This window comes from Camelus bactrianus, chromosome 1, assembly GCF_048773025.1.
Source record: "Camelus bactrianus isolate YW-2024 breed Bactrian camel chromosome 1, ASM4877302v1, whole genome shotgun sequence".
Taxonomy (NCBI): Eukaryota; Metazoa; Chordata; class Mammalia; order Artiodactyla; family Camelidae; genus Camelus; species Camelus bactrianus.
This window is the reverse complement of record NC_133539.1, coordinates 298,518-318,263: the sequence shown is the minus strand read 5'-3', so window position 1 is coordinate 318,263 and position 19,746 is coordinate 298,518. Positions and strand designations below refer to the sequence as shown.

General features: G+C 53.3%; 2 protein-coding genes across 4 annotated transcripts in view; both read left to right on the top strand.

Annotated features, from left to right (window-relative positions):
• Nucleotides 1-2,244: 2,244 nt before the first annotated feature.
• LOC141579298 (pericentrin-like) lies at nucleotides 2,245-19,334 on the top strand. Of its 3 annotated transcripts, XM_074374495.1 has the most exons (9): nucleotides 2,245-2,856; nucleotides 5,413-5,616; nucleotides 10,790-10,882; nucleotides 13,171-13,393; nucleotides 14,715-14,770; nucleotides 15,768-15,942; nucleotides 16,367-16,503; nucleotides 17,655-17,766; nucleotides 19,203-19,334. In XM_074374495.1, exons 1-9 carry the CDS (start codon nucleotides 2,800-2,802, stop codon nucleotides 19,238-19,240), a joined length of 1,095 nt encoding a protein of 364 aa, XP_074230596.1. In that variant the 5' UTR covers nucleotides 2,245-2,799; the 3' UTR covers nucleotides 19,241-19,334. The 3 variants fall into 3 exon arrangements, 2 of the variants coding, with proteins under 2 accessions (XP_074230596.1, XP_074230577.1); XM_074374476.1 differs by lacking the exon at nucleotides 19,203-19,334 and having other exon boundaries at nucleotides 17,655-18,014; XR_012510532.1 differs by lacking the exons at nucleotides 2,245-2,856; nucleotides 13,171-13,393; nucleotides 14,715-14,770; ... (2 more) ...; nucleotides 17,655-17,766; nucleotides 19,203-19,334 and having other exon boundaries at nucleotides 4,074-5,616.
• Nucleotides 19,305-19,746, top strand: part of PCNT (pericentrin) — a 79,355-nt gene continuing 78,913 nt past the window's right edge. The window contains exon 1 of the mRNA XM_074373168.1: nucleotides 19,305-19,486. Coding sequence (XP_074229269.1) covers nucleotides 19,449-19,486 — 38 coding nt within the window. The 5' untranslated portion in view covers nucleotides 19,305-19,448. The remainder of the gene's footprint in view (nucleotides 19,487-19,746) is intronic.

The following is a 19,746-nucleotide window of genomic DNA, read 5'->3' as shown; positions in this document are numbered from 1 at the left end:
CATAAGGAGTGCGGGTTATGATTCCCTCCTTGAGAGTATCTACATATTTGGACAGCTTTTTAATTGTTAAAAATAAAGATGCAGACCCAACATTTACAGAATATCTATGGAAATAATTCTGGGGTTCTGAGGAACACAGTTTGAAAACCACTGGTCTAAGCAGTGTGGGCAGTGCACGGGGTCCCCACAGTTTTAGATGTATTGCAACGTGAGCAGTTTGAGAGATTCAGGCACAGATCGGAGTCTGACTGCTCTTGAGTCTGATCCTTCGGTCTGCTGGTGTTGCCTGCTGACTCCTGGTCTCATGAGCCCACCGCCTCATCTCTGCTCCAGCTGCTTAATTCTGCGAGCCAAGACTGGAAACTCCACTCACCACACAAGGGACTGTGGTGTGACTCACGTGGTTGAGTTTCTGGGGCTCCCTGAAGGTTTGTGTAAGCTGTGGCTGCTCAGACTCCCAGGATTGCACTGAGGATGAACGATGAGCTTGTGTCAGGGAGGTGTCACTACAGCACATTAGTGGAAGAGCGGAGTTGTGCCCACTCAGTCTGAGAGTGGAAAGGGAGCACGAGGCCCGCACACAAACACATTCCAGTAAAGACACAGGAGTGGGTGAAGGAAACCCAGAAACCCAGGTGTGTTTGCTGGACAGCCCTGCACAAAGTCACCTGCCCAACCTTGCTTTATATGCCACCTTCTCTCTAGTGGCCACTTGCAGTACTGTCACCCCATGCAGCTCTACCACGGCCCAGATGTGACATATGGGTGAGTTCATGGGTATATCCACTTCTCGCATAGGGAAATCCAGGCGCAGCTGCTCAGGGGTCTCCTGGGCCTCTTCCCCCATCCTTGTCACTTGCCTGGACTCTGCGGTTCCCAACCCTGCAATGAAACGTGGTGCTAGTCCCAGCCTCGAACCCAAGGTGGTGCGTTCATTTCCCTTTCAACGGTAAATAGGATGCTACCCACAGAGAGGAGTAAAGGTAAAATGAGACCCAGGAGGTTAAGCCCATTTAGGTAAAGGTCACCCGCTGGTGGGAGCATCCCTGCTCCCCTTCCCCCACCACCGTGCCCACATGGTTGGGAACACTCACCAGGCAGTTACATCAGAGTAACAAGAGGTGCAGGTGAGATGCTATGGATTAATGTCAACTAGTCAGAGCTTATCCACTTCCAGTGAGCATGATTACACTAACAGTATTTGACTGTTAATCCAAACTGTGGGCTAGGAATAAAACCTTGCACTGATTCCTTATCTGAACAGACAGGTTCAAGTGGAGTTTGAAGTCAAGGAACAATGATTTCATGAGGCTTCAGATTCCCACACAGACCATGAATTCATAACCAACATCACATTCCTTTTTTTTTTTTTGGATTTTTAATAGATTTCATTTTTACATCAGTTTTAGGTTCACAGACATTTGAACAGGAACAGCATATTCCCTTTAAAATAATAATTTACAGTATATTTGGAATGATTTACCCAAACATTTCAAGGCCTTAAAACATCTCAATGTGATGAATTTTTGCTTATCATTGAAACAGCTCTCTCCCTCTGGTGATCTAGAACTGGGTACAATTACTGTGTTATTCAAAATTTCAGGCAACTTGGCAAGTCAGCGCTACCCAGCCCCTTCCACGCTAAGGCTCCAGGGACTGTCCTAACAGGAATAGGCACGTATTCCTGGTATGGGTTTCCCTTTCCTGCCCTTCTCTCCGAAGCACCCCACCCCCACCCCCAGCATGGGGTCCTCCGAACACTCTTTGACCCAGGGCACTGCTTTATGGCACACGTGCCAGACTGCCATGGACCCATGACTGTGGGACCCACTGGTCAAATCGTGAACTGCACCACCCAGAAGTTGCAAGCTCGGGGTAGGGCATTCAACCAGATGCCTGGATAGGTACCGTGTCCCCAGCAGGAAGAATCCATGGGTCCAGGAGTCAGCACCGCGGGTGGCTTCTTGTCCCTGCAGTTCTAGGGTCTGTGGGCTGGGATCCGATTCCCACTGAACCAACCCGGCCGCCGCCGGGACTCCGGCTCCTTGGGTCCAGGTGCTGGCGGGGCCCAAGAGAAGGACGCATAGGAACGGAATCAAGTGATCTTGTCGGCTACCTGCGGCCGTGACACGAACAAGGCCAGCACCCCGGCCGGCGAAAGGAACCCTGGAGACGAGGGTTTGGGTCTTGCAAACCCGGAGCCCGCCACGAGCCGGACGCGACTTCTGAGGCAGACCCGGGCTGGCGCGCACCAGCGAGGCCGGCCTCCTGGGATGTCCCCAGGCGCTCGCGAAGCTGACCCAAGTGGATGCGGGCGAGGGCTCCCCGGTAGCGACCACCGCCTGCGGGAAACAAGTATCCGCCGCCTGGCCAATCCCGCCGGACTCCGACCGCCCACGTGCGCGGAGCCCTTCAAACCGACCAACCACAGCGAGCACAGAGGCCGCCGCGCCCCGCTCATTGGTCCAGCCCGAGGAGGCGGGACCGTTAGCGCGCCAATCGGAGGGGCTGCTACAGGGGCGGGGCTCCGGCGCGCCTCACCGTCCTGAGCGCGCTGTGCTGAAAGCGCGTGCGCGAGGGTAGGAACGCGGGCCCTGATTGGCCGCGCGCAGGCGGTTCACGCGGGGCAGGGCCGGGCGCGGGGCGGGGCAGGGCCGGGCGCGGGGCGGACCCACATCTGCGTGACAGTTGTCGCGGGGGGAGGGTGAGCCCAGGCTAGGGGGAGGGAGTGTAAATAGAGCGAAGGCGGCGCCGCGTCGACCGTGCTGCAGCCGGGCGACCCGCGGAGAGCCCTGGAAGATGGAAGAAGATGAGCAGGAGCAGCGGCGCAGAAAGGTGGAGGCCGGGAGAGCGAAGGTAAACGGCAGCGCTTCCTCCCCCCGCTGTCTCGGCGTAGGCTCTTCAGGGCGGGCTCCAGTGCCCGCCACCGCCCCCTGCCAGTGGGGGACGCGCCAGGGGGACCGCCGCCGCACTCTTGCCCTTTCCGCCGACTCGGCTGGAAGCCGCCCTCTGGTCGCCGCCATCTTGAATCCGCCGCCCTCTGCCCGGACCCGCCCCCCCTCCCGGTCGCAACCAATCAGCGGCCGGGTGCGCGCGGCGCCTTGCAGGGAAGCCGGGCGCGGGGCACGCCGGGACTGGTGAGGATGCGCCTGCGCAGGCGGGGGCGGCGGCGGCCCTCTCCCCCCCCCGCCCCCACGGGGACCCACCCGCCCCAACGACGTCTGCACGGGGAGTGGGCAGGGCGGCCTAGCTGATGGACCGCGGTGGCCTCGGGACGCGGGGTCCTTGACGGCCGCCCGCTCTCGGAGCCTGTGGTGCAGGGACGGGCGTTGTCACTCACCTGCGCACCTGTGTACACCTGCTCTCACCTGCGCGGCTCTGTCCTTGCCCGGATTCCTGGAGGGCTTGGAGGCCGAGACTCAACTGCAGTCGGGCGTTAGGAGCCTACGGCTCGGCTCCGCTTCCATTCGATCAGAACTACGTGCAGATACTCGTTTTACCCAGAATTCTGCGGTTCTTTTTCGTTTTGAAAAGTTTCGGAGTTCTGTTCCAGAGCCCGCAACTTGTTTACTCTGAGGGATGCCTCCCGCTGACCCAACCCCTGGTGTACTGGGCCCCGAAGCGCCCGTGCCGCCGCCTCGCTGCTTGGGGCCCAGGTGGATAGCTTTGGGCTGGCGAGGGCTGAGGGGCTCAGCCGGTTCGTCCCCGTGCTGGGCCTGGAAGCTCCAGACGCGGGGACAGAGCCTCCCGGGAGATGTCACATCCCTGAACTGCAGATGCCCCCTAGAATTCAGGGCGGTCCTGGGGTCAGCGTTTAACATCCACGGACTGGTTCTCATTCTTTTGGGGCATATTGTGCAATTAAGCCGTATGCTGACCGGACCCGGGCCCTCGAGCCTGTGGAGAAGGCTGTGAGCCCCGCCCCACCCCACCCCATTCTGGTCAAGGGGGAGCCGCTGCAATGTTGAGCCCTGTGAAGTGGCTGTTGAGGTCAGACATGGCCAGACGTTGGGAATTTCACGTGGACCAGCTAGTAAGAGGTATACAGTGCTAGTTTCTTCCCTTGAGGAAACCACATGGCTGCTGCATTAAGAGATCATTCGGAGCACAACGTTCAGAGTGTTGTGAGGCAGAGGCAGGGACAGCAGGGTGACAGGCAGAGGACAGAGTGGCCTCCTCAGGTCACTCACTGCAGGTGAAACTCCTGATTGGGGTTTGAAGAGTGAGGCCTTAGCCTGTTCTCCCCCCTTTGCACATGCCTGGCACACATGAAGGTCAGGAGATGCCAGGGAGCTGGAGTTTAATACTGTTTTCCCAGCTTGCCAGTGTTTGTAAGTGTGCCTAAATGTTGCTTGAAGGAGTGTTAAGGGTGATAAGGAGGATTAACTTCCTTTCAAGAAGAAACAGACACCCCTCGTTGGGGTGACCACACAGGCCAGAGACCAGGACTGTGGTGCAGGAAGATAGCTCACGGATGGTTAGATTTGATGGAACAGGGCACAAAACAGACAGGTCCAGGGCTGGTTTTGAAGCCAGGGTCTGTTCTTGAGATGGTTTTTCTCACGTAAATTGCCTCATGTGATTTTCTGCGTCCATGAAATTGTACAGTTCTGTCATCATTCACACAAACATTTGTGAAATGTGTTTGTTGTTGTGACCACAGTTGTCATTTGAGGGCTCTTTCCCCCTGTGAAATGCTGATGTTAGATGTCGGACCTTTGAATAATGGGCTAGTGGGTGATGGTGTGTGGACAGAGCCTAAACCCCCAGATTTGAGGGACTGAGCAGTGCCTTCTGACGGGGACATTCTGTGGAGGTCCCTGGTGCTTTGGTGAGCTGTGTCGTGAAAAATGGAACATCTGATTTCTTAAAGGAGAATGTTAGGTTGACCTGGCTTAATTAATTTTTTGCTATTTCTGTACCTTGTCTCAGAATCCATGGCAAGGATGGCTAGGCTGTAAATTTCCCTGATTGGGGGAAAATGGGGCAAAAAGGGAGAGATTTAGCTTTCTTGTAGTTTTAAACCCTAAACATTCCTTGATTAAACTGTCAGTTTTTAAAATAGATGTATTTTTAATTTTTAAAAAATTTTTCCTATAAACTGTCAGGGGCTAGAGAAGCTATCCTGCCAGTCAGCCTTACTGCTTTCTTTTGTCTGTAGGCATTGTTAACAGTCCTCATTATTGGGTTCTTCGGGTGTAATTCTGAACTTACATCCTAGTATTGTGGGTTTTAATGGAGGCAGTGTTGGTGGTACAGGGATCTGTCGGTTGACGGGAGCTGGCCAGGTGGGCCGAGTGGACTGAGCCAGCCCTGGGGCCTCATGTCCCCCGCGAGCTTGTCGGCTTTGTGGTTCTGTTACTCCTTCCTTGCATACCTCTGTCTCTACTACTTCTCTGCATTTTTGCGCAGCTTGCTCACTTCCGACAGAGAAAAACCGAAGGTGACGGTGCGCACCCGAAGAAAAAGACGGCGAAGAGGAAGGGCCCGGCTGTCGATGCGCCTGTCCAGGAGGAGAGCCCGGTAGCCGCCGAGGACGGGGTGCTCCTGGGAGGACGGGGCGTTTGCAGGAGCTCGGTGTGTGGCAACCTCCCTGCTGGCGCGGGAGCAGCTCCGGTAGGTTTCCTGTTTATTTTCTGGTTACTGCTGGCACAATCTGCTGAGAGCGGTCTTTGGCCCATCACAAGTAGGGGAAGGGGGCTTTGTTTTAGCTTACGAGAGGGAAGTATATGTTTGTGGTTTTATTCCTAACTAAAGTTTTGTCTTTATTACATGATTTTTGAGAAATTTTGGATAGACTGATTGAGGGCTGGTGTCAGTATTGGTGTCACTTTGGTGCTGGGAGTTTTATACGTGTGACTCCCTGGGGTCTGGCTGAGTGCATCAGCACCTCTAGCGGGTTTTTGGACACTTACACCGTAATAGCCCTTCACCTGCTCTCAAATCCACCTAATTGTCAGGATGTCTTGCTGGACGGGGCGGCACTGTCTGCTGCTTGTGGCCCTGTGAGCTGTAGGGCAGGTGTGGACCTGGGTGCTGAGTGCGCAGGACCGCCCTGGGCCTCCCAGTTGCTGTGTGCGGGTGCTGTGTGTGGGTGCTGTGTGTGTTACTAGCAAGGGGCCTTGAACTGGGGGTACCCTTTGCTTGTGTGCAGCAGGGTGGGTGTAGCTGTGTGCTGGGCTGAAGATGGGTTGAAAACTGGGGGTTCAGGGCAGAATTTGACTCAAAATCGTGCTGTGTCTGGGCTGCCTTATTGAAAAAAGTGGAATGACTGCCAGCATATAAAGTTTATGACATTCGACCTGCAAACCTGGAATGTTGCTTCTTGTGAAAAGTTGGAAGCCCAAGCCATGGTGCTCCCGCTTTGCCCGGAGCAGCTGGCCGGACCTCTGGTGGCTGACCCTTTGGACCAGCCTGTGACTGGATCAATCTCCCTCCACTCCCTGTGGTCTCACAGGTCTGAGGTCGGAGGTCAGTGGCCTTCATGTTCTCCTCTTGTTGCTTCTCTGGGTGGAGCAGTGGTTCTCAGCAACCTTGTCTCATCACAGCTGAGTCAGTAACGGCTTCGTGGAGAGGATGTGTGCTGTGGAAGTGAGCACAGACCAGTCTTTTTTAAGTTAAAAGTTTTATATTTTTTAGCTTTTCATTTTCAAATAACATCAGACTTACAAAAAAACTTGCAAAAAGCAGCCAAGAGTTTCTGTATACCCTTCACCTAGCTTCCTGAAATATTGACACCTCTGTAATCATAGCATAAATCGCAAATCAGGCTCAGTTAACGTGGAAATGATACTGTGAGCTCATTCGTAGAGCTCATTCTGACTTCTCCTGTTTTCTGGCCCAGGAGTCTGTGTTGCATTTCAGTGCCTTGTCATCTAGGGTTCCTCCAGTCCAGGACAGTCTTTCAGTCGTCTTTGTCTTTTATAAATTCGACACTTGCAGAGCACTAGCTAAGTATGTTGTAGAATACCCGTCGATTTGGGTCTGTTTGATGTTTCCTTCCAATTGAAGTCAGGGTGTGCGTTCTGGCAGGAACACTGTGGAGGTGACGGCGCTGCGTGCTCAGGTGGTGTTGGTGTTCGATGCGTCTCACTCCTGGTGATGCCGACCATGACCTCTTAACTAAGGAGGGGCTGGCCAGGTTTGTCTTGATGGAAAGTTTCTGTTTCTCCTTTGTAGTTAGTACGTGTGCTGTGTGGAGGTGCTTGGAGACCCTGTAAACATCCCGCTTCTTATCATACTTTCTTCCGTTAGTTTCAGCTTCCATCTAAGATTCTTGCCTGCGGCAATTAATATGGTGGCGGTGGCCACGTGGTGACTTTCTGTTTCTATCTTTTCACCTACATATATTAACTGGCATTTTACTCTAAGGAAAAACTGTTGCTGCTCTCCAGTTTGTTTATTTATTCAGTAATTTGTATCAGCCGTGGACTACTGGATACTTACTCTGTGAGTTTTAATCCATCATGTCTGTGTTTATTTTGTTGTTGAAATAAACACATTTGGCCATTTGGAACACTTTTGAACTGTTGTCTGTGACCTTTCAACACGCCTTCGTTTTCTGGCACCAGGATTTCTCAGGCTTATTCTGTCCTTTCCCTGCTGCATCCCTGAGATCAGCCGTTTCTCTAAGGAGCCCTGGTTCCTTTCAGTGGAAAATGGTCTTCAGAAACCAAGAGCTGGGTGCCAGGTATGCTTATTGCCAGTGGGTGTCATTGCTTCTAGGCTATTTCAACAGACAGAGCTGGAAAATATAAATGTACGTATATACACACACCGCTACATCTGTTTCTTTGTCTATTTGTATGTACAATACAAACCATGAATTCACACCAATATCTTCAATTCCAGTGCAACACCACAGAATTTATTCTAGCTTTTCCTCTCTCCTTATTTTAAGCTCCCCTTTCCCATAGTGAGAGACCTGGTTTCCTCCTCTGCAATATCTGTACGTATTCTTTCAGTCTTGAAATACACACAGATTAGTTTCAGAGTTGTTAATCCACACCCCTGTGAAAAACAGGTTTACTAACTAGAGTATTTGTTCATGCAGGTCTCCCCAGTTATTGGAAGTTTGCGTTACACCCGTTCATTTTTACGAAGGACCTACGTTAGTACCTGTTTTTGCTGACAGAAAGCACTCCAAAAAGGGTTTTCACTTTTATGAAGAAAGGTCATTGCTGCTTCACTTGAGGCCATTTTGGCCTATGAAAGGTTTCATAGGGGCACTCTGCTTTTGGATTGTGGGGGAACCTGTGGTTCTTTTTGTCTTTATCGTCCCAAGGTTAATTGTCTGGCGTCCCAAGTCGTTTTGCTTGGCTTTTCGATTCCTTATCTCTTCGCTGTGGTTATTTTCCTCACTGACAGTACAGTTTTACTTGTTTCGTTGTTTGTATTCTGTTTTGGTTCTCACATCCAGGTTGATTTTATGTAACTGTTTTCTGAGTAAGTGAAAGATTAATTGCCGGGGTTCTAAAAATCAGAGCTGTGTTCAGAGAATGTCATTTCCTCCTCTTCCTGTCACCCCATTCACACCCACCCCTGCAGACGAACAGTCTCTTTAATTTCTGGTTTGTCCTTGTATTTCTTTTGCACAGACGAGTAAGTGCATGTTTGTTTTCTTACATCCCTGTTTATGGGCAAGGCTCCGTGCTAGCGACGATCTTCTGCACATGGCTCTTTCTTGTAGCGGCAGGCCTGGACTCACTCTGTGTCAGTTCGTAGCGCTCTCCCTCACTCATTTTTCATAGCCACACAGCACATGTGTCGAGTGGGCACGCTTTGGTCTCAGCTGCTCACCCGGAAAGAGCGTTTAGGCTGTTTCCATTGCTTCCCATGCAGTGCTGTGGTGAATAACCTTGTTGGGATGTAATTTATATTTTAGGACATGTGTTTTCAGGGTAAGTTCCTGGAAGTAATTCAGAAGGTAAGTGCATGTAAAGTTCTTTGGAGTACTGCTCAGTTCCCTTCCATAAGGGATATACCAGTTGGATTTTCATCAGCAGACTGTGATACACCTGTTTCCCAACAGCCTCGTTAACACAGTCTCATCACACTTTGGAATTTTTAGCATCTCGTTTCTCTAGGGTCAGAACCCGGGAGTAGCGTGGTTAGATCCTGTGGTAGGTGTGTGTTTAGCCTGTTAAAAATCTGCCAAAAACTGTTTTCCAAAGTGGATGTATCATTTTGCATTCCCACCAGCAATACAAATTCAGCAATAAAAAGGAATGGCATTCAAGATGTAGGGGAGCCTTATGTCCACATTGCTAAGTTGAAAGATGCCAGTCTGAGAGGCTACAACCTTAAGATTCCATTTATATAACGTCTGGAAAAGGTACAACTATAGAGGCTGTGAACGGATCAGTGGCTGCTGGAGGTTGGTGGAGGGGAGAATTAAACAGGGGAAACGTGGGGGTTTTTAGAGCAGTGTAACTATTCTGTATGGTAATGTCAGTTAAAAAACCAGAAAGTATTTGCATGCAAGTTAGAAATGTCATTCAGGAGATTGGGGGATCCCAGGATGGAACTCAAGAGTGTAACAAAAGTCCCTGACTGCATTCCAAGGTGTGAGACCACCTCCCTGTGGGGTGGGGGTGAGTCTGAGGACTGAGGGCAGAGCGACCTGCTCACAGGCACGTGCTCTGGTTGAGGGAGTTGCTCCCATGGGACGCAGGTTGACACTAGTGACCTGGCTGTTAGGTGCTGGGCCTGGAGCTTAGAGGGGGTTTGGTGGGGCCAGGTGTCTGCAGCCCTGATGGCCTCTGAGTCACCTGCAGGGTCAACCTTCCCCTTCCTTGAAGGACAGTCCTGTTCCCAGTGGGTGGCTCTGTTGTCCTGTCAAATCCCAGAGGTGACACCTTCCTGTGTCCCCTCCCGCTTTCTCCACCCCCTCTGTCCTGACGGGCAGCATCTCCAGTCCTGGCCTCTGCTAAGGCGGCTGGTCAACCCCATGTTCGCGCCACCATCTCCTTATGAAACAAGGGTCCAGCCACCCGCAGTGTTCTCTCCGGAGCACGCATCTCCTGCTTTGCTCAGGATTGACCAAACCTTCCAGTCCTGGTTCTTTTTGCTTAACCGTTCCTTCAGCTTCCCTCTCCTCCCACACTTTACCTTCAGCTGGAAGAGAAGCCGGCAGCTCCCTCAGCACCCTGCTTGGGAGTCTCCTCCGTTAAACAGCCAGGCCTGCCCTCCCCCTGACGGGAGAGCCCAGCCCAGCCAGGCCCGCCCTCCCCCAGGTGGGAGACCCGGGCCCAGCCAGGTCCCCCGCATGTTATGACAGGATGACCTTCTGTCCAGTTTCTGGTTGCTCACTCCCTGTTTCTGTCTGAGGTCTCCCTTCCAAATCATTGTAAACTTATGGGTCAAAACTATGGGAGAAAAATTCATTGGAAAACTTTAAACTCAAGTTTGAGAAAAGAAATTGAAAATACTATTCTGCAAATTAAGGAAAAGATTTATCTAAAAGAAAATCTTGAAGGATGAAATACTTGAATTTATACAAAATTAAGAGCTTCGAAAATGTGCATGAATCTGAAAGAACAGAATTTGTTGAGAAACTAAAATGTAGTGATTTAAGCGTTAAGCCCATGGTAAATGACTTGAAGCAGCAGAATCCCTTAAGAAGAGGGCAGCAGCGTCATTAGGGGAACGAGTCACAGTGAAGATGCTGAGAGCTTGAGAGCTGTGGGGAAGAGCGCAGAGGGGGTGGTGGGAGTGGAGGGGCTGGAAGGGCCTGAGGCTGTGCCCTGGGCGCTGCAGTAAGTGCTCTTCCCTGGCCCTTCCCTCTCAGCTGGAGGACCCTGACCCGGAGAGGACCGAGGACTCAGAGCCGCAGCAGAAGCTGGATGGCGACTGTCTGGAACAGCCTGGGGTCATCACAAAGGTATTCTTCTCCAAGATTCTGTAATAAGGTGTGCCCTTGTGGGAAGATTCTTCCCCGCGTGGTAGAAACCCAAGCCAGAGAGGTGGAAACCGGGCCGAGAAGCTGGAGGCCTCGCTTCCTGAGTTGCCCCCTGAGTCTTGCCTCCTGAGTCGCCCTGCACGGAAGGTCTCCTTGAATCTGCGGTCTTGTGCCCTTTGATCGCATCTCCTGGATGCTGAAGGGAGGAGTTGCTGCTCACGCATCAGGGTGGCTGTCACTGCTCAGGTGCTTCCTGGGCCCTGCCCTCGTGGCCCTCTTGTTGGTCATGTGCGTGTGTGGCAGGGCTCCAGCAGGAGTGTGCGGGTGTGTCACCTGGAGACACGCAGGGAGGAGAGCTTGTGGGCTTGTGGACAGTCTTACTGTCCCAGTTTCTGCACAGTGCGTGGTGTGGATTCCATGTGTTGCATTGATTACTTTTCTTTAATTGATTCAGTTTTGTTAGCACTTGGAGGAAAGTGTATTAGATACTGACCAATTTCAAAGTGCTATGTTAAAAGTCTTCGTTTTCTTCTATTTTATTTTTCTTTTTATTGAAGTTTGGTCAATTTACAATATTATGTTGGTTTCAAGTGTACAGCACAGTGATTCAGTAGTTTTATAGATTATACTCCATTAAAATTAGTACAAAATAATGGCTATAATTGAAATTCTAAATTTTAGACATTTGCTTCTAGCTAGACTTTTCAGGCAGTGAGCAGTTTTGGCTTTTAATCTGCATTTTTGCATAGCAGGGCCTGGAGAAAAGGTGTCTCGTGGGATCATAAAACCTACCCTTAACAACACACTTGTGTGCTTGTTTTAAACTCTGACTTGTAGCGTCCGTGTGGAAATGTACAGAAGACTTCCGCGCAGCCCAGCGTGAACGCATTGTCCCTCTGCAGGTCAGCAGCAGCAGGGCGGTGCTTGACCCCCGGCCCCAGCAGGCCCTGACATGGGCGCCGTCCTGGCTTCTGTGCCGGTTGTGCTGCAGAGCCGTGTGTGAATGGGTCAGATGGGGCTCTGGTCTCTCCTTGCCTGTATTTCAGATGTCTCTGCACCTTATGTTTGGGGCGTGTGACTGGCGAACTGTGTGGGTGGTTTCTAAGTGATTCTGTCTTTTCACTGGGCAGTGAACTGTCTGACGTCTGATGTAGTCACCACGGTGCCTGCTCTTACGCCAGACGTTTAGTTTGGCCTTTCTGTTGTCCTGCCTGTTTTCTTTTATTTCTCCTTTTTCGCCTTCTTTGGATTGTTTTTTATCAGGGGGTTGGAAAAAATTCTCCCTTTACACATGTTGAAGTAGTAATGTATGGTTTCTGTTCTTTGAGTGGAGGGCTTATTAAACACAGCACTTCATCTGCGTCTAAATTTAATCAGCAGTTCACTTTCACCTGGCTTAGTTAAATACTCAAACTCCGTTTATACTTCCTTAAGCCTACGTTCTCGTCATGGTCTTCTTAATTGTAGAATATACAATATTCTACAATATTGTGCCATTTTGACCATTTTTTGGTGGGCGGCTCAGTGGTGGTAATACATTCGTAATGCTGTGCAACCGTCCCATCATCATCTCCAGAGCTCTTGGTACCTTGTGAAGTGGAAACTCTGCCCATGAAACAGCATCCCCCACCCCCGGCCCCCGGCCGCCGCCACTCTCCTCCCGTCTGATGCTGATGGCTCTGCGTGCCTCGTGTACGCAGGCTCAGGTAGCTGTCCTCTGTGACGGCACAGTTCCCTGCACATGACCCCCTCCAGGCCCGTGCATGTGGCAGCCTGTGTCAGAGTGCTGTTCCTTTTTAAGGCTGAATAATAGTTCACCGTGTGGTTAGACAATGTCTGGCACGTCTGTTCCTGTCTGCAGACAGTTGAGTTGCTTCCACATCCCAGCCGCTGAGGAGCTGGGTGTGGGAAGATGATCTCTTTGAGACCCTGTGTCGGTTCTTCTGCATATGTGTGTTCCCAGACATGGGGCGGTTGGTCGTGTAGAAGTTCTGGTTTTGATTTTTTGAGAAACCACCACACTGTTTTGTGCAGCAGCTGCACCACGTTACATTCTTACCAGCTGCGCACAGAAGTTCTGTTCCTCCACGCCCTTCCCGGCACCTGCTCTCGGTGTCTTTGGAAGTGGCCGTCGTCGCAGGCGTGCAGTGCTTTGTGTGCATTTCTCTTTTTAAAAACAATTTCTGACCCCTCGATTGGTCCTGCCGCCACCCAGGTGGGAGGCACGGTGTGCCCGGGTGGCGCCGCCCCACGACGCCCTCTCCCTGCAGCCGCTGCCGCCCCTGGAGCTGGAGGCACTGCGCCTGAGCCTGAGCGACCTTCACGCGGCGCAGCTGGAGCTGACGCAGGCCAACCTGCAGCGGGAGAAGGAGACGGCGCTGACCGAGCTGCGCCAGATGCTCAACAGCCGGCACGCCCAGGAGCTGGCGCTGCTGCGCAGCCAGACGCGGCGGGAGCTAGAGGAGATGGCGCTGCATCACAGCCGGGAGACAGGTATGTGGGCGGCGCGGGGCGGCCCGAGGCTGCAGTTCCTATGCTCCGCTGGCCCGGCGCTGCGTCCCGCTCGGCTGTCTCCGCACCTGGCGCCGCACTCCGGCCCTCGACAGGCTGTGTGGTTTCCGGGCCATCAGCGGAGGTGCCTAGCTCACACTGCCCCTCACTGGGCCCGGACCACCTCTCCATGGGCTGATTCTCTGGCCTTGACGTATACTTTTGTTTTCATTTTAATGTTTCTTGGTACATTTTTTTGTTAGTCACTACTCTTTGTACAAGTCAGTTTTTTTACAAAACAGCTTTACCGAGCTGTAATTCACGTACCATGTGATTCACACGTTTGAAGTGTTTAAAGGGAGCACTCGGTGGCTTTTCGTGGATCCACGGGGTTGGGCAAGCATATCCAGTCTGCATTTAGGACATTCTTCACCCCTAAGGAGACCCTGTGCCCGTTTCCCTGCTCTCCTGCCCGTTTGCTGAGCAGCCTCCCTCTCCCGGGGACCCGCCCACCCAGAGGAGCAGCCCCGCGGGCCCTTCAGCGCCTCCTGCTTCTTCATGTGGGTTCAGGCATTGTTGCTCGTTCTCCCCTGCTTTTGTTAAATTTTTAAAATTTGAAACATGGCTACCTTAGTCAAGCCTGTTCCAAGGCTGTTTTCTCCAGGTGCAGCTGCAGAAACAGGCCTGCGGAGAAGCCCACCCGACTCTCCGCTCCCTGAGGCTCTGCCGGGGGTGGGAGGAGGGGTCCTGTGGACCCCGCCCGGTGGTGCCATCCTTCCCAGCTACACCCCCACTGTGCACCCCTTTCCTCCACACTCAGCCCGCCATCTGGCCTAGCCCCCCCTCCCTCCTCTGTCCCTGGTGCCCGCACCTCTTTGCTGGTGTGTCCTCCCTCTCGGGTGGAGAGCTGTTGGGCCCTGCTCCATTTACTTTTCTTCCACCGCCTAGCCTGGAACCTGGCTTGGAGGGATCCTGGACCACAGGGCTGGGAGCGGAGTGGACAGGCTGAGGTCCTCTTGACCAGAGGGCATGGGCTCAGGGCACAGTGGTCTGTGCAGCCCCAGGGCCAGCCTTGCCCGCTTCTCCTGGATTGTCTTGTGGGCTGGATTCTCCTGTCCTCTGCTGTGACATGAATATGATTTGCTAATTAAACTGGACATCGTCACCTTGTTTCTCATAGATGTGTCCCACTGTCCTGTTAATGTTGGCAGGGGTTTGGTGGAGCGGCTGGTGGTGCTGGGAGCCCTCTCGCCTCCTAGGGGATCAGACTGTGGAACAGTCTGAGCCTCGGGAATCTGAGCGACTTTCTTCGTTTCTCTTGCAGCTGAGCTGAAGGAGAAGCTACAGTCGGAAGTGGAGAAGAACGCCCAGATGATAGAGGTGCTGGGATGGGAAAGTGTGGTTCTGTGCACGCGGTGTTTTTCCTCCTCCCTCCCTCCTACGGGCCCCGCCCGGGCTCCTCACCTCAGTTCTGACAAAGCCCGGTTGAAGCTCAAGCTGCGTCAGTGGGAGCAGGACATGCTCCTTTCCCAGAGCAGCTCGTCCCGCGGTGTCTGTGGCCCGTATGACTCGAGGCTCTCCACCCTGCCTGGTTTCCTGGGCGGCCCCACGGCTTGGCCCTGGCTGTGCGCCGGCACACCGTGGTCTGGGTGGACGGCCCTGGGGACTCGGGGGATGTGGCGTGGGACCAGCGTGCTGGCCGCGCCTTGTGGCCGTCCTGCTGCTCCCGCACCGCGCCCCTTCGGGGGCAGGAGCTCTGTTTTAGGGCCTTTTCTAGGAAGACTGTCACTGAACTCCTGGTCCTTGTGACCTGCCCCTTTCTCAGGGCTACGTCTGTAAAAGAGCTGTTGGCACTGGTGGCGGTGGAGGATGTGGGGGTGGGGCGCGGGTGACGCTGGAGGACATGTGAGACGTCAGAGCATGCGGACGTTTGTGTCCTGGCCACGCTGGCCAGGCCATCCGTGGGGGAGGGCTGTGCCCTGCCCCCTCCCTCTGAGCTGGACCGAGAGGGCTCGTGTCTCAGGGCTCTTGGGACAGAGCCCGGCGCTGGCAGCTTAGGGGTGTCGCAGTGGCGCCTGGGTCTTGGTAGGGGATGGGGGCCTGACCATCGGCCGAGTTGTGTGCGTTTGCTCAGAGCCTGGTTCTGTTTGTGGCAGGCGGTCCTCGCTCTTGTCCTGGCTGTTTGCCTGCAGGTGCTTCTGCTTCTGTCCCTCTAGAGTAGGGGGGCCGTTGACTGGACCTTCCTAGCCGGGTCCTGGGCTGCTGGTCTGGCCTCGGTGGGGTGACCGCCCACCCAGGGTTTCAGACGCATTGTTGATGTTTCTTACTGTGGAGCATCTGCTGTTGGTGGTCATCTCCCTTTTCCTTATTTAACTAGACCCTGAAGCAGGACTGGGAATCTGAGAGAAGTAAGTGCTTGGAAAACCTACGCCGAGAATTACTGGAAAAGCATCAGTCAGAACTGGAGAATTTACAAAACCAGTATAAGAAAGAATTGGCAGAACAGAAAGCTGAGTTGGAGAAGATTTTTCACGCCCAAAATCAGGCTGAACGTGAGTATCTAACTGAAACGAGCAAGTGAGGAAGGGACTGCGCTCTCCTGTGTGGCCGGAGCGCAAACGCCCTGCGGCTGGCTGGGCGGCGCAGCGTCAGCCTCGGGTCCCCCCTTGGTCACAAGCCCCTCCAGGTTCCTAACCCTCCTGGAGGCCTTCGTTTCGGAGAGATTTCCTGCGTGTTCTGCTGCTGAATTGCTGCCCAAGAAGCACCACGCGATTGTTCACGCTTTGCCCTGGGTTGCCTGTTGCTCGGCGATAGGTGCCGTCTGTGGGTCAGCCGGCCTGCGTCCCCGCCCTCTGTCCCCAGAGGGAGCAGGGTTCTGAGAACGGGGTCTGGAAGGAGCCGGGGCGCCCTGCACAGCTGCCGGCGCTGAGGGGGACGCTGGGTCACAGGCTGAGCGAGGTCCATGCCCGCCCCCAGTTTCCCTCCGGACTCAGGAGGCTCAGCACGAAGTGGCCCTGAGGCAGCTACGCGCGGACCTGCAGCGTGAGCGTGTCCAGTGCCTGGAGGACCTGGAGCTGAAGTTCAGAGAAGGGGAAAAGGAGAGCCAGCTGGAGGTAGGCAGGCGCTCCTGGGTCTGAGTGTCAGTGTGGGCGGGGTCTGGGCTTGGGGTCGTTGTGCATTCTTTGTTGGCCAGAACTTAAGCCCTGATTGACACACACGCGTGTGTGTATTTATTTAACGGTGGTATAGTTGGTTTACAACATTATGTAAGTTCTAGGTGTACAACACAGTGATTCACAATTTTTAAAGATTATACTCCATTTATAGTCACTGTAAGATAATGGCTACATCCTGGTAGAGTATTTTATACGTAGTAGTTTGTACTGTTTTTAAATTTTGTTTACTTATGTATTTAATTGACACTATCATATTTTAAAAATTTAAATATAATTGATGTGCAATATTGCATGTTATAGGTGTGCAATTTAGTGGTTTCCAGTTTTTAAAGGCTGTGCTCCACTTACGGTTGTTGTAAAATACTGGCTGTTCCCACGCTGCACACAATTCCATGTACTTACTGTTATCTGATGGTTTGTGCCTCTTGATCCTCCACCTCGCCCCTCCCGCTTCCCTCTCCCTGCGGGAAACCACTAGCTTGTTGTCTGCATCTGTGAGTCTGTTTCTGTTTTGTGTATATACCTGTCTGTGTATGTTTTAGGTTCCACATGAAGCGATACACAGTATTTCTCAGCCTGACTTATTTCACTTAGCACGATGCACTCTAAGTCCATCCACGTTGATGAAAATGGCAACATTTAATTCTTTTTTATGGCTGAGTAGTATTCCATTGTATAAATTTACATTTTCTTTATCCAGTCATCTGTAGATGGACACTTAGTTTGCTCCCGTGTCTTGGCTGTTGTAAATAGTGCTGCTGTGAGCACTGGGGTGCCGGTGTCTTTTTGAATTAGTGTTCATTTTTTCCCTTACTCAGGAGTGGAATTGCTGGGTCATATGGGAGTTCTATTTTTTGGTTTTTTAAGGGACCTCCATATTTTAAGCCTTTATTTAAAAAGACTCTCAGCATTTGGTGGAGCTGGTAGGTAACCAGGTCAGGACATAGAATCTGTGGGTTTGACCTACACGTGGCATTCAGCCCTGCATGTGAGAACTCGTGTTCTTGGCACTTGGCCCACTTAGTGTTGTGGGCCCTGCCCCAGGGGCTGGGTCAGTCGGGCCCCACATTGTCGTCCTCCTCTTCTAGTTAGAGAACCTCCGGGTGTCCTACGAGGAGCTGCAGGCCCAGTCACAGGAGGAGATCCAGCGCCTGTGGGTCCAGCTGGAGTCTGCCCGGTCCAGCAGGCAGGAGCTGAGTGGTGAGGAGCCTTGTGTTGAAAATTCAGGTCCACGAACAGCTGTATTTGTAACTGTTGAAACCCCCAGCTGGAATCTGATGGCTTTGAAAACCCCAGAAAGTGATTTGTAAACTTCCGTGGAGACTGACGTCTGTGGCTTCAGGGTGGAAATTGTGGGTGGGCGGCCTTGGCTTCATCACAGACGAGTCAGGCACGTCGGGAAGCCCATGTCTCTCCTGCGCTAACTGCACACTGTTCATGTGTGAGGCAGGGCTTGCGGGTGGGCTTGGTTGGGCACCGTTCTCAGTGGGCGTTCAGGGTCGCAGATGTGCCTTGCTGCCTCCTGGGTCCCGTGAGCTCCCCTGGGCTGGTGTGCTCAGGCCCCTGTGGCCTGGCTCTGGTCTTGGAGGAGAGTGACGCCACATTTGCTGAGGGCAGCTTAGCCGGGTTCTCCTTCTGACTCACACCTGCCTCTGCCTCCTGAGAAGCCAGAGGATCTGTTCTTGCAGGAGATGCCTTCGGGGTGGTTGGGGGAGGTCATGAGACTCAGGGCAGAGAAACGGGGGCTTTCCTGCCCCCGCTCACCAGATGGCCTGTGACATCTAGAACTGCCTGGGGAGGGTGAGTGTTACTAGGAACAAACAGAGTTAGGAGAAAGGACCTGAAACTACACTGGACGTTCTGGCGGGTGGGTGAGCCCAGCACCTGGTCTGTGGGTCACTGACGAGGCCGTGGGCAGCGCTCGTGGACTGGTGGCTTCATGTGTGCTATCACACATGTGTTTCAGCGTGTGCGTGTTCCACTGGAAATCCTCAGGCTTGCCTGTAAGGGCCCTCCAGGGAACTGTGATTTGGAGTACGGGATAGTTACCTATTTCCATCTACGTTGTTTGAAAGCTAGTCCCTGGCTGTGGTAGACCGGCTGGCAGCATCCTCTTCATCAGAGGAGTGGTGGTGCCAGTTCTCTTGTGGTCTGTGTTACCGGTCGTTGCTGCTAACAAAGCACCGCCAGCCCAGCAGCTTACAGCCGCCACGCGCAGTGGCAGGAGGCCTGAGGTGGAGTCCCCTGCAGCCGAAGTCCGGGTGTCGGGCCGCCCTTTGACCTGCTCCCTCGGGTTGTGGCGGAACCCAGGCCCTGTGGTTGTGGGACCGAGGTCCTGCTCTCCTGCTGGTCTTCAACCTACAGGCTGCCCACTGCCCACGTTCCCTGCCCTGCGGCCCCTCTGCCTTCAGAGCCCCCAGCGGCACGTGGAATGTTCCTCACACTTTGGTCCCTCTGACTCTGCCACCAGCTGCCGATGCACTCTGCCCCTGGGGGCCCGGGGCCCACTGCGGCCACCCAGCTGGCCTCCCCGTGAGGCCCCCGTGTCAGTTCATGGGCTCTGTGACTGGGGCCCCTTTTTACAAGTCTTCTCTGTACACATCCCAGGTCTTAACTGTCTCCTGGTTTTCCCTGAGTGTTTCGTTTTAAGATGATCGTTAATTCCGTCCCGTAAAGAGTTACACGACCAGCTCCTGGCCCGCACTTCCCACGTGGAGGAGTTGGAGCGTCTGAGGCGGGACTTCGAGCAGCAGCAGCAGCAGGAGAGGACCAAGCATGAGTCTGAGCTGGGACAGCTGAGGATTTACTTTGAAAAGAAATTAAGGGAGGCTGAGAAAGATTACCAGGAAGACCTGGCCCTGTTCCAGCAGCGGCTGCAGGAGATGGAGGAGGACTCTCTGCTGGAGTCTGTGCAGATCAGGTAGACATGGCAGTTTCCACCTTAACCTTGTTTTTGGAATCGGCACCTTGAGCTGAATAGGAGTCTAGTGTGGTCTGTGATTTATGCCAGTGCAGGCAAGGCACCTTTTGTTTTAGAAACACTTGATATTTGGGTCTCGGAACAAGATGTCATATGAGCTGCGAGTTGGTCTGCTCCTCGTGCTGGGCTGTGGGTGGGTGGGCTGCTGGGTCCCCGCGTCTCCCCCGGGCTGTGCCGCTCGCTGAGTTGTCACTGTCATG

Coding starts and splice junctions, on each gene's coding strand:
- LOC141579298 (XM_074374476.1), top strand. CDS start 2,800: ATGGAAGAAGATGAGCAGGAGCAGCGGCGCAGAAAGGTGGAGGCCGGG. Junction 13,394..14,714: donor GCATCACAGCCGGGAGACAG/GTATGTGGGCGG, acceptor TTTCTCTTGCAG/CTGAGCTGAAGGAGAAGCTA. Junction 15,943..16,366: donor CGCCCAAAATCAGGCTGAAC/GTGAGTATCTAA, acceptor GCCCGCCCCCAG/TTTCCCTCCGGACTCAGGAG.